The sequence below is a fragment of the Cucumis melo genome, chromosome 3, assembly GCF_025177605.1.
Source record: "Cucumis melo cultivar AY chromosome 3, USDA_Cmelo_AY_1.0, whole genome shotgun sequence".
Taxonomy (NCBI): domain Eukaryota; kingdom Viridiplantae; phylum Streptophyta; class Magnoliopsida; order Cucurbitales; family Cucurbitaceae; genus Cucumis; species Cucumis melo.
Window position 1 is genome coordinate 25,029,777 of NC_066859.1, and position 13,771 is coordinate 25,043,547.

General features: G+C 33.6%; 1 protein-coding gene across 3 annotated transcripts in view; it reads right to left on the reverse strand.

Moving 5' to 3' along the window:
* LOC103488524 (myosin-15) overlaps positions 1-13,771 on the reverse strand; it is a 30,914-nt gene that overhangs the window by 1,849 nt on the left and 15,294 nt on the right. For all 3 annotated transcript variants that reach the window (XM_008447319.3, XM_051082084.1, XM_008447320.3), the window contains 12 exons: positions 13,327-13,532; positions 11,786-11,905; positions 11,591-11,689; positions 11,000-11,221; positions 4,451-4,590; positions 4,142-4,253; positions 3,980-4,027; positions 3,807-3,896; positions 3,545-3,715; positions 3,248-3,400; positions 1,469-1,645; positions 714-848 (listed from right to left, as the gene is read on the reverse strand). In XM_008447319.3, the coding sequence (XP_008445541.1) occupies positions 714-848; positions 1,469-1,645; positions 3,248-3,400; positions 3,545-3,715; positions 3,807-3,896; positions 3,980-4,027; positions 4,142-4,253; positions 4,451-4,590; positions 11,000-11,221; positions 11,591-11,689; positions 11,786-11,905; positions 13,327-13,532 (1,673 nt within the window). The remainder of the gene's footprint in view (positions 1-713; positions 849-1,468; positions 1,646-3,247; positions 3,401-3,544; positions 3,716-3,806; positions 3,897-3,979; positions 4,028-4,141; positions 4,254-4,450; positions 4,591-10,999; positions 11,222-11,590; positions 11,690-11,785; positions 11,906-13,326; positions 13,533-13,771) is intronic.

Here is a 13,771-nt window from a genome sequence, read left to right on the forward strand (position 1 = left end):
AGTCGAATACTTGTGTATTACGCTATAAATGAAACTGAAAAGCTCCACAGTGGGGCTGGCTAAAGTGACATGAAAGACCGGCTGAGGTGGCTAGTCTAATGTAATGAATTGTTTACAAGCATCAGTTGACAGGGAGCTCTCCATAGAGATACAGTATAACCAAAACAGCTAAAGGAGAAGTCCAGTGGATGGAGATGGGTGGGGAGATGAGTCGATGAATGTGAATTGTTACGAGGTTTCCTTTTTATAAGGAGTTGTTTGGAGGTTGTGTATGAACTAAAGATTAAGGATGCAGACGTTTGTCAATACCCATTAAACTGGACCCCAACATTATGTTTTAAGAAATATTTGTCCAACTTAGACCCTTTCCCGAGGATGAAATATGTTAATAAGTAGCCAGTAGGATAGTGGAAAAATTGTTGATGCTGTCAACTTAGACCCTTTCTCAGATTGGCTAGACTTTATTGATGCTGTTAAAAATTGTTGGAACATCTTTAAAAGTGAAAATGTTGCTAAGCTGAAAATAAACATGACAAAAGTTCCTTTAAATCTCAAATGTTGTTTTTTGTTTTTTTGGTTTTTTTGGTTCCTTAGCATTCTCTACTTTTTGCTTCGGTTGCTTGTTATCTTGAACTTTTTCTGAGATTAAAAGCTTGTTTCAGGTTCAAAACTAAAATAAATCAAACAACATTTGGATTATTTCAAAGACATACATGATTCTCCCGTAAACGGCTCATCAAAGAATCCAAAAACTTTATTATGTTATCCCATGGACTACTAGTAGATGGCTGAGGAACACCAGGCGATCTAGAAGACTTCCCAGCATGTACTCGGGCAGCTTTTGGCGCCTGACAAGTGACAAATAGTAAAAAAGGAGCTATGTTATGCAATACCTTTGCCTTATGACTTTGAAAATGAAATTCTAGCAATCAACATAGAGTCAAGAATAAACGAGATGGAAAAAAAATACGAAGTGGTTATCCCCATAAAAGAAACGAGACCAAACTGGGTCCATGCAGCAAGGCCAAAGAATAGGCATGCATAGAATAACATAACCATAGGATAAAGAAAAGAAAATCCAGTTAAGTATTTTTAAGCCTTTAAAAACTACTAAGAAAACTTCTAGGAAGCATTTAAGAATCAACCATGCACTACCAAGAAAAGTATTCATTACTTCTAGGAAGCATTTAAGAATCAACCATGCACTACCAAGAAAAGTATTCATTTAAAATCTAATCTTCAACATTTCCTTGTAAACTTTTGACTAGGAATTAAAAAAAAAGGAATAAAAATGAGTAGCATTAACTTTGAAGGAAAAGCAAAGCACTCAACGATGACATAACAATCCACATTCATCACTTCCAAATGACAATTAATAACAAAAGAAGCGTCCAGACGTTCAAACAAATGGAACACATAAATTTGAGATAAAAAGTACGGGAAAAAAAGAGCAGAACAGTACACTGACCTGAATACATGAGCTCAACAATGGTGATAATTCCTTCTTTAAATTATCACGGATCATGCCAAAAATCTTCTCCACACAAGCAGTTAATTGCTGTTTAAACAATATTGCCGGATATCTTGCTTCAAGATGAGAAATCCCATCTTCATACCCAATATATTTGAAGGGTGATTTTAGTCCCTGACATACAAAACAAGCAAACTTCAGCTTAAAAAAATATATACAACTTCAACCAAAGCAAAACAAATAATTATTAAAAGAGTGGTAGAAACAAACCACGTTGATTAATTGGCCACTAGGAGAAAATCAATCATTATCTCCACTAGTAGCTTAAACGTAAAAAACATTTACATAAATCAAAATTATAGCTCATCCACAAAGGTAAAGAAATTAGACCCTCCAGTGTCTTCTATCTTTCAACTCAAAGTTTAGTGATCATTTTATTTTATTCTAAAAGAGAAACTACAAGTTAATGACCATTTTAAGATAAATTCATAAACTTCCTAACAGCTGTCTTTCTTCCACCATTTGCTCTTTATGTTATTGGAATGGAGAAGATCCTTTACATCTCTTCTTCACGCAGTACAGTGTTGGAAGAAGTTGTTTTCTTTCTTAAATCTATCTTGGGTGTTTGGTTCTGATCTTCAAGGAAATATCCAGCAACTTTTAGTTGAGTGCATTTAAAAAAAAAAACCACAATCACTTTGGGTACATGCGCCAAAGTTGCTTTTGACGGAATTATGGTTTGAGAGGAATCAAAGGGTATTCCATGATAAATTCTTTGTTTGGTTGGATTCCTTTGAAGTTGCCCTTAAGAATGCCACCATTTTCTCTCCAAGCCTTTTGAAAGCTACAATATTCGAGAAATCTACTCAAATTGGGGAGTTTTTATCTTCCCAGCTTAGTTTTTGTTTGAGTTAAATCTCTTTTTGCACTTTTGTTTTAGGCCTTCTGTATGCTCTTTGTTTTGTCCTATTTCCAATGGCTGAATTGATAAGCCTTGGCCAATTTTTGATATTATGTTTTGAAGGATATGATAAGGACACTAAGTGAGTGTCAACTTAGTTGAAATGTCAGGGTGCGCCTGCTGATCCTAGTTATGCTTTATGCTTTGCCTTATGTACTTAGAGCATTAGTCTCTTTCATTTTACATGTATATGAATAGAGAGACTTATTTCCTTTTCAAAAAAATTAAGATAAAGCCAGGAGTTCATTTCGAATGAAGGCCTCTTGTTGACCATTAACAATAATGTTGATGGATGACTTCAATAGTTAGTTATTTTAACTTAACTCTCACCCAAAATAGGGCAAATTATATATGGGATAGTTGCAAATGTAGCAATTATATTCAAAATAATTAAATATGTAGCAACATTTTAGAAAAATTACAAATATAGCAAAATCTGTCAAAATCTATCAATGATAGGAGTCTATCACCGATAGACCATGTAGCAAATGTTGGTCTATCACTGATAGATTTTGCTATTTTTGCAATTTTTTTAAAATATTGCTACATACTTAATAATTATTCTAAATATTGCTACATATTATAATTACCCAATTATATATATGTATGTATGGATATTACACACATATATATATTCAAAATAAACAAAATCACAAACTCAAAGAGTTGCTCAGCTCACCTGAGAAATAGTTAGTTACTTTAACTCAACTCTCACCCAAAATAGGGTAAATTATATACATGTGTATGTATATTACACACATATATATATTCAAAATAAACAAAATCACAAACTCAAAAAGAGTTGCTCAGCTCACCTGAGAAATCCTACTAGCTAAGCCAGCGGAACCAGCGGAACGTTGAGAAGCTGCGCTCAAAAAACCATTCGACTTCAAGTTTCTTTGCAAGAGGCATAGTAATGCAGACGCATTTGACAGCCAATATGGACAGGTAATATTCTCATCCCCAGACTGAGTCATTATAGAAAATTTTGAATAGCAAAGTTAAAGCTTGGATGGAAAGAGAAAAAACAGGTTGGAACAAACAATGGAGACAGCTTAAGAAATTTTATCGAACAGATGTCTGAACACGACAGACTGAAACAAGAAAATAACCTTGAGCACGTCATTGATTCCTTCAATTATATAGTCGAAAATAACTGTTCGTTCTGATTCAAAGGCATGCCAGTTAAGAAGGCATTTGTAGATAATGCAAGCAGCGAGTGGTTTGCTACCTTTAAATCCCAAATTTTCTTTTATACACCTAGAAAGGACTTCATAGTTTTCCTGTATGGAAATGCACTTTTTATCATCCACGGATTTTCAAGAATAAAAAGTTCAAATTGAATGCATGATATTCAATGAATTATGTAAAAACCTGGTGTCTCTCTACAGTTAATTTTGTTCGCCGTGACTCAGAAAGGCCTTGTGAAAAAGGTGCAACCAGTTTTGTAGGTGTTGGTGACTCCTGTAACAAACAATATTTTTGTTAGAAGGATAACACAGTATAACAATTTCCAGACTGATGCATAAATAGAAATAATATCTTACAAATAGAGTTTTCCGATCAGCATTAGGAACAAGCACACCAGAGGATTTCTGTTTCACAGAAAAACTGATGATTATGAAGTCGTGAAACAAAAGTCATATAGTCTGATGGTACACAAAATTTGTACATGTGATCATTCAAGTATTATTCACAAAATGTCCTACCTCCGATAATGCCCTTACAAAATTGGGTCGGTTGCTCCTTGGAGTTGCAGTTAAGGCTCTCTGTCGCAATACATGATTTTCGTCCTCTAGAATGGAGAGTTTATCTTCAAGACTATTTTAAAAAAAGAACTGAGGTGAGGTAAGAAAAATAAAGCAGAACCCAAGGAGCGTAAGGTGCAACATAGATCAAAGTCTCAAAAGAACCTTCCATAAAACTTTTTAAAAAGTTAAACAAGAATAAGGGAAGAAGGCATGCAACTCAAGTGATACAAAAATATAGCATTTCACATTTCAATTCAAGAATAACACCTTTTCACGTTCTGTTGAAGCTTAGAGCATTTCTGTTCAACATCCTGCAACTTTTCAACAGTGTGGTTACCCTCCTTTTGTGCCTCAACAAGCTTAACTTCCAGAGCTGAGTTCCGTTTCTCCATGGCGTCCAAAGCACTCTGTGAGGATTTATGAGCAACCAATTTGCAATTAACATCAGAAATCCACAAACACTCGAAAGAGTGATATTTGTTCCAATACAAAATAGCAAAGTGGATAGGAATCAGAGGAGCCATATAACTAAGTCTCAGCCATACAATAACTCTATATTTTCCTTGTTCATTTGACACTTGACGATATGATTCACCTTCACTGCTACTCCGACTCAATTGCCATTTGACTTTAAAAAACCATTGTTACAACTTTCAATATCAAGCATGAAGGACCTAACTCTTCTATTCTAGTATCTTTGACATAATTCTTCTATTCTAGTATCTCCATGAAGTTCTAACAAGTTATATCTATAGAGCGGATGGTCTGTGGGTACTTTAAATTATGTTTTGTTCAATTTGTTTCTTAATTTTCTTTTTCATCAGGAATGAAAATGAGATCAGTTCTGCTGAACACATGAAGAAAAAGTTGAAGATTTCTCTATTTAGCTCATCTGATCAGTTTCAAAATTCTCTAACTGAATAGTTGCTAAATCCAGTGCACGCATTTTCTTTGTAAGCAAGTCTTGAAGCATTTTGGGACTTATCCACTTGGCCAAGTTCCCCAAAGATGGATATTTGAATGTGCATATTGGCCGCCATGATAAAGTAGAAAGATATTACAAGTACTCGCTGGTGTTGAAAAGAAATGGTTGGGTTACTTTTTTGGGAAATTTAGAGAGATTTTCATTTACAAGTTGAAAAAAAATCAACGAAATATTACAGTTAGAGCTAGTCAACAATAATCAACTCGTATAAAAGAAGACTTTAGATGCTTCTACTTTCTGAGGGTGAGAAAATAAAAAGTAGAAATGAATTTCAATTCCTCCTGTTTTCCAAATTGCTATCCCACAATTCTTAGAAAGAAATTCACAAAATTTGGGCTTTTTTCAATCCAAGATTTCTATTAATCCCTTCGTTGCAGATAAATAGAATTTGATGGAAAGTTGATGCAAACTGGAAATTTTCAACTAAAATTTGAGAAATTGGCCATCAAAAACTCTTCCCAAAAATTTGTAGAGCGTTTGGTGTTCAGAGCTAAACTGAATTGGTAATCATTGTTGGAGAGTTAAATTGTCTGTGCTGAGGTGTTGAGTTGAGTTAGAAAGCCTATGTTTGGGGTCCAAAGTTAAGTTGCGTCAGGGCATTTGGTGCAATTTTTCTAAACAAAATTGATTTTGTCATGGATTTTCCTTTTGCAATTTTTAAAAAATTTCCAACTATACGTATATTTTCATAAGATTTTTATCACTACAAAAAGCTTGATTTTTTTTTTCTCATTCTTAAAACATAACAAATATCTAAAAGGAAAATTATTATAAGTGGCAAAATTGTTGAAAATATTTACAAAATATGGCAAAATTTTAATATATCAATGATAGACACTGATAGACTTTCTATCTATCAATATCTATCATTGATAGAATCTGAAATTTTGTTATATTTTATAAATATTTTGGTTCATTTTGCTATGTTTGAAAACACCCCATCTAAAAATTAAACATATATATATATATATATATATATATATATATATATATATATATATTTTTTTTTTATTATTATTATTTTTTTTTTTATTATTATTATTATTTTTTTTTTGCATTCCTAAACACCAAACATATTCCAAACAAATGAAAACTTTTCACAACATAGCCCTCAATCATGAACACTAAAGAAGCTTAAAAATCAAACACTTCTTGCTTTTCCTTCTTGAAAAATGTAACATATTTTCAACACACAATTTGAACACAACTGCATAACAATTTTCTTTACAATATAACTAACATTTTCTACAGACATGTAATATTCCGAAAATATGTACAGTCTCTCTTCACCAATATTAATTAAAAAAAAAAAAAAAAACAGATATTCTCTTGTTTTTGCCCATTTGGAGGTGGTTGCAGTAGCTTAGAGTTGGTAGTTGGAGTTGATCATGTGAGGATGGACGGGATATGTATCCGTTGTCTAAGTTGCTTGTGTGAATGTGGTTGTTTCGGTTGGTGGTCAACTTGTCATCATAGGTGGTTGTCGAAGCCAAAAGCTGGTCACGCTAAGGTACTCACCGAAGTATTTCACCCAAGTTTTCATCAAGGATGGTTGTTGGAGCTTGGAGTTGGTCACACGAAGGTGGTCTAAAAACAGCTTGGAGCAGCTGGAGCAGCTGGAATAAGCTTATGAAAGAGAATGGGCATGATTTTTCTCAAGAAAATCAAGTACTTGATCTCCAAAATTCTGGGTTTTTAAGGAAAGTTGCCAAAATCTTCTTTGTTTTTTCTTTCGGATAAAGTACTTCGGAAAGGGCTTGAGGTAATGTGGGAAGACCTTAGCATATTTCTTTCTTTTCAAATTTTCTCTGGAGCCAGACTCAAGAGGAAAGGGAAACTGAAGATGATGGATTGAAAGAGGAACATCCGTTGAAATGGGAACTACATTGTCTTTATTTAGGAATCAATCGAATTGATTTGAGAGTTTAACTTCTTGTTCAAAGGATTGGACAGAGGATCACCAAAAGATGGGTTCTTGACTGGCTGAAGTGACTTTCCAGCTGCAAAAGTAGGTACAGTCGGTATTTTTCTCTTTCTTCATTAAAAGTTCCTCTTCAACTTCCTCTTTCTTGTTCCTTTCAAAACTAAAATTCTTATTTTCTCCTCCTTAAGTATGACTCTCCAAATCCAACTGTGTTCACACTTCTTTCCCTAGAGAGGAGGCTTATTTTCTCTTCTTTCCCTATGGCCAACCGTGTTCACAATTCTTATTTTCTCTTCTCCTTAAGTCAAATGGGTTTGAAAAATCCTCAAAACATAAACGACTCTTGGTTAATAGAGGAGGCTCGATTTGTTCACCAAAGTGTAAGAAAAAATTCCCTCAATTGAAGTCTGTCATTTCTAATGTAACTGGTACAAAACCACGTTGGTTTCTTTTTACTTGAATCTTTGCATCGAAAACATTTAGTAGGTTAAGCGTTTCTAATGAGATATTTTCCAAAATGATCTACAATAACTTTGAATGTCTGATTGTTCCAATAATCAAGAGGGAAGTTTTTTATTTTAATCCATCCTCCATAGCCTCCGATAACTGATCATCTGATATGTTTAATTCTGCTCCATTTCGCATATTTTAAATGAAAAAGACACATTACTTGCCATAGTCTTTTTTTCCACTAACTCTACTAGAGAACCTTCAGCCAATTTAATCAAAGCATTCTCCGCAAACAATGGGTTAATGATTAACTTTTATTGAAAAAGATCCTCCAAGGTTTTTATAATTTCCTTTCAATCATCAAACCCAAATAATCTTGAAATAATCCAGAGATTATCTAAGTCTTCTTTTAAAACTTCTGGATTTTTAATCACCCAATAGTAAGTTGCACCCTGAATTTTTTAAGTCAGCATAGGGGAAGAAGTGCTCTGTTTTACCAATTCCTGAACAAAGGATCCATTAAGCATCACCTTTTCAACATAACTTGCCCCTAGTGACTCGGAAGGAAGCTGCGAGGAGGTCTGGAGATGTTTTCTACACCAAATCGAATAATCGTGCTTCATCAAGAAACTTTCTAACATTTTGTGGAAGGATTCCCAACCCTATTGGAAGACACCAGATGAAGGATAGTTTTTTTGTTCCTCTTCCAAGCTACACACCTCATAACTCAACCTACTTTTGATATAAATTTTAAGAACCTTTACTTCCAAAATCATCAAAACTGTTCCAAAGAAGAAAACCTTCTTAGGGCCACACAAGAATTCTAAAATCTCATCCAAGGACCATCTGAATTGAGTATCTGATAATGTCAAGATCTTTAGAGCTTTCACATCTTCTTTTTGGAAGTATTCTTTATCGAACCAAACACAGTAAAAGGCGTTTGCTACTTTGCATCTTTCTACTTCCATTATCACCAAAACCAGACTGCCACTTAAACAAGGATGAACAAAAAGAACGAGCTCTAGGGGACTTACCTGAAAGGAAGGATGAGAAATGCTGGAGGAGAAAAAGGTGGCCAGAGTGGGGTTAGGGACAAAAGGAAGGAAGGAAGGGAGGGGAGGGGAGAAAGGAGAGAGAGAGCAATGATTTCCTAATACACATGACATTCATCATGAACCAAGAGTTCATATAACTGGTTTCTCCCAAAATGTAAATCTAAGAAATCACTCATGTTGGTGAGCCAGTTCTTGGCCTCTATTTTGGATTGATGTTTTATTTGGTTTTTGGATTATTATCATCTGTCGAGGAGCATTAGTATTATTTGGATTGTTGTTTAGATCCTCTGTAATCCTTCTTAGTTGGTTTTTCATTCCTTCGTGTAGCTTTGTACTATTTCATTATTAGTCTTTCTTCATTATCTTAATAAAAAAAAGTTGCTTCTGGTTTAAAAAATATATAATTTTAATGCCTTAATACTACGCTTCAAAAAGAGTAACATATCCAACTACCTCAATAGCATTAATCATAAAACTTCCTTATAGGCTAAATGAGGAAAGGGATAGACAAGGCATTTCCCGTCACCGCCCTCACCTTGTTAGTTTCTTTTTTTATTTAATGTAAAAATTTAATGTCACGTTGTTATTATTATAAATAGTATATTTAAATTTTCAAAATTTATCATTTAATGGTCAAAATTTTCAAAATTTATAAATAGTATATTATAAAATTTAATATAAATTTTAAATTTATATTATATATATGAATGATTTGATTGATAATTATTTCATTTTACTAGAAATTTAGAATAATCTCTCTGGATTCAAATTGTCCATGTAGAACCAATCATACAAAAAAAAAAAAAAGAAATTTAGACCCCTTTGGCTCATAATTCATTTTCATTTTTATGTTTTCAAAAACAAAAAATAAAAGAACAATTAAAACACGGCAACCTTATCTTTAATAAGAAAAATTGTCAAAAATGTAAAAATTAATAAAATATTTACCCTTTATAGAAAAATCAAGTATAATAAATTTTGACTTTTAGTGGTTCTTTATAGTGTGTAAATAATTTGTTTTTTTTTTCTATTTTTGAAAAACCCAATTTTAATAACAATTTCCAAAAACAACTCTTGAAATAACCGATTTTCAAAACAATAAAGTGTCCCTTTCTTTATATATAAATTTTGTTTGAAGAAAATTTGCATTAAAATTTCACAATTGGGAATGAAACATGCAGCGAGGATATAAAACAATCCTTGCTCTGATCCCTTGGGAATGAAACACGCAGCGAGGATAGGAAAGTCATCATCGGCTCCCCACGCTTCACCCGTGGACATCTTTGATTAACAAGAGGAGATATGAAAGCCAAAGAGTTCCAACCCATAGGATTCTGAATGTTTCTCACGATGGTGGGTGAATTAGGCATAACTAATATTGCAATAATAGATAAAATTCTTTAGAAAAAATTGTAATATAGAAAGAAGAATACTTGAAGGAAGAAAAAGGTGGATGAATTAGGAATAACCAATACTGTCGTTCATTTTTTATTAATAAAATTTTAAACATTCGATCTTGTTTGCAATTGGTGGAAAAACCAAAAAGATAGTATTACCAAAAATCATGGCAGAAATAATAAAACCTATGAAGCATATATTCTTCATGTAAGTCAGAGAACCAGACCTGATATTTTCAACTAATCCTAGATAGTAGATACGTATATCTATGTGATTTGACGTATATGTTTCTTTTCTTTTCTTCCTTTTATCGGGTAGATGTGTCCCTTTCCAGAACTAAGCAACCTATTGAAAAAGCTCACCACCCCACCAACACAAAAGTAAAGAAAGGGAAAAAAACCTAGAATCATGTAATCTTTCTTCTCCACACCAGAACCCCACAAAGTCATGAAAAAGATAATCCACTTGGTAATTTTCAACAATTCAATGTTCTTTGTTTATCTTTGTGCACTCCTCCCTCTAATCTTCTTCTTCTACAATTGTTCCGACTCCAGTGCACCACCAACCTTTTCTATTGTATTTTATTAACTATTGTATTTCAAGATTTTCACTGTTGCCTGGTGTATGTATTTTTTAATAGTAATACGTATTATTGTCATTATAAGCAACTAAAGAAGTTTGCAGTAATTAGTGTTCTATTCATGAATCGGTCTATGGTGTGTCTTGTGATTCTAGAAGTCTTTCAAATATTTAAAAAATTATATAGATGTGAATGCATATGTTATTAGATGATTTTTTATACTTTTAAGTGGATTACATTTAGCCTTTTTAGGTTAAATTTACATATTTCCAGACCTTTTTTGTAAAAAAAAGAACGTATACACAGACATATCCATATCATAGCTTTTTAAAAAAATGACGATCGCAATATCCATGTTTATGTCTAAAACATAGAGAAACACAAACAGAACCACATTACCAGAAGGGTCAATTGCACAACTCACCTTGAGGAAAGCGTTTTCTTTTCTTAATTCGACTACCGCTACCATTTCTCTTTCAAAAGCATACTTCTCCTTCGCCAACAATTCCATTTGGTTTTGCAGCACAGCATTTTTGTTGCATTCATTGATTGCAGCTAATTTAGCTGCATCTAACTCCAGACTTAAGGATTGCAGCATCTTTTGCAATTTTACTATTTCGTTTGACTTGGCCTCTTCATTAGAAGCCTGCATCCACAACACTGACCTGTAAGAGAAAGATACTACGTACGAACTAAAAGCTGGAGAACGAAAAATCAAATAAATTCAAAAAGAGAGGGACAGAATAAATTAGAAAGAGAAAATGTGGAAAGAAGAATCTATCCGAAGTCAAGGCCAATATAACAAACAAACCAAAAATGTGGCTATTTGTTTCGTGTATCACTTCAGTTTTGAGAACCTTTGCTTAACATTGTATAAATAACATACGTCTGGCATACATAACCAAATAAAAAGTAACTTGCATACATTTTTTTCAGATATTCCATTATTAAAAAGAAAAAGAAAAAAGGAACTAATTTAAATAAGTAAACCAATACCCAAGATAACTAATATTACCCGCAATCTTTTCTCCAAATGCAACCGCCACGTAAGATCTTCCAACTGCTTTTCGAGTTTGTTTTTAGCTAAACGCAATGCTCCAGCTTCATTAGCCTCCTGCCAAAAGAGGTGATGAAAAGGTGCAATGACAAAATTCAAGACATAAAATGATTTAAGTCATGTTTTATATACTTGTACTCATCGAATACTCACCTGTTTAAGTCTTCGAAGTTCCCTTTTTGCAAGTTTTTGCCTCCATCGACATTGTATTGCGATAATAGAAGCTTGGTGGCGATGGAAAACAGCACGAACTTTGAATGTCCTCCATCGAGCCTAAGATTTTTATTTCAAAAAGTTAATTAATAATTAAAAAGATTACAGTCAGGCCAAGCTGAAAATAAAGCGTAATTTTTATTAAAATAAACAAAGAGAAACGAGAGCAACCTATTGTTTTCAATTAATATGACTAAAGTTTACAAGCTGATAAAAATTTTGCAAACAAAATATAAATTAAGACAAAAACTTAAGAAAAAAAAAACAAAACAAAAACATAAACATTAAGAAACCACAACTCACATATGAAAAAGAGGAAAGAGAGAAGGAGACAGAGTACCAATCGGGTAGCGTAAACATCGAAATGATGTACAAATAAGAAATTTAGACGTATGTTGAGTTTGAAAAAAAAAAGCTCACTTCTAATTAACTAAATTAAAACAGATGTTCAAGGTTGCATAACAAAACCCTTCTTCGGAAATGGCTTTCGCATTTTTCCCTTGAGCTTAATACCATGTGGCAAAGGATCACAGCTATTCACAAGCACTCACGGAAATTTGTTGAAAGCTGAGACTGAGCTTTTAAGAAACGGCCCACTAGAAAAAGGAGATCATTTTGGTGAACCGGCACCTGTCCTTGTACTGGTGCTTCCTTTAGTGGGCTATTTTTCTTGGATGCACATGTATTTTTCTTTATATATATATATATATAGTCCAGAAGATGCAATCAACATCAAAAGATTGAGGCAGAAAAGAGGTAAAATACAGGCGTCCAAAATCTCACTTTCATCATAGAAGTCAAAATCTACATCTATCTATTTACTTGCATCAAGATTGCATTAGAGTTGGAATCAGATGGTAGGGCACACTAAGTGGAGACCAACCCAATCCCCCAAATTTCAGTGTAATCACATTTCTTTCTCATACAAGAATCTGTCCGTTTCCTTTGAAAAAAAATGGATCGTCAAACCCCAAACCCACAGGCCATAGCATAGCCAAATCAGACAACAAAGTTTGCACATAAGAGCAGCTTCTGCCACATGTGCATTAACACAAACATACTAACCTGAAATAAGAATTCTATGGTATGCTCAGCCCCTTATGACCTGATAAGGCTTTTATAAGTCATATGTGCGGAATGCCAATGAAGAGGCCAAAACAGTACACAAAACCAGTACAAATGGGTGGTTTTCATTGGTTGACTTCTTTCAAAAGAAAATTAATTAATCTTTTTGTTCCCTAAACAAAGTGTTTGTCTTGAATTGTTTTCACAGATGGTTTTTCCTTCCAGAGCAAAGGGAAGAAATGTGTTGGCAATGATGATTTCAAGTGTTTCATAAGGTACTTGATCAGCTTTTTAAAGGTTCCAAAAATTTACTCTGTGGAAGCGCGCTCATGAAAAAGCTCATCAGCAGTAACCTGGGAGGGGAATGCAGATATCATTGATTAACACCAACGGATGAAAGATCATTTAATTTATACCTGAATTAATACCGCAGCTTTATTTCTTCTATCATGTAAAAACCTATTGCGAGTTGCAAAACCACGAATACCGGACTGTACGGTTAGAGCAGCTGAATGGAGCTCTAAATAAATATTCCTGAAGAACCACCTGCGAATATATTTCTGTATCGTGGTGGCAGCAGTGGTTTCTCGTTTTGCTATATACAACTTTCGGGCAAGGCATCCTATAAAAATAATATAAATCATCACAACACCATTATAGCTAATGCAAGTCAAAACAAAGACAACATACCACAGTAGAAAAGAATTAATATCATGTGTGCGGTCATCCAACTAGTTCCCACTAGCCTAAAACACCCATGACCAAGAGCTACCTCCCACAACTCACAAATGTCATCCATGTATCCATCGCGACAATTTAGTAGCTTATTTAGTTTTGGTAAACTACAGCTTACTGTAGGTA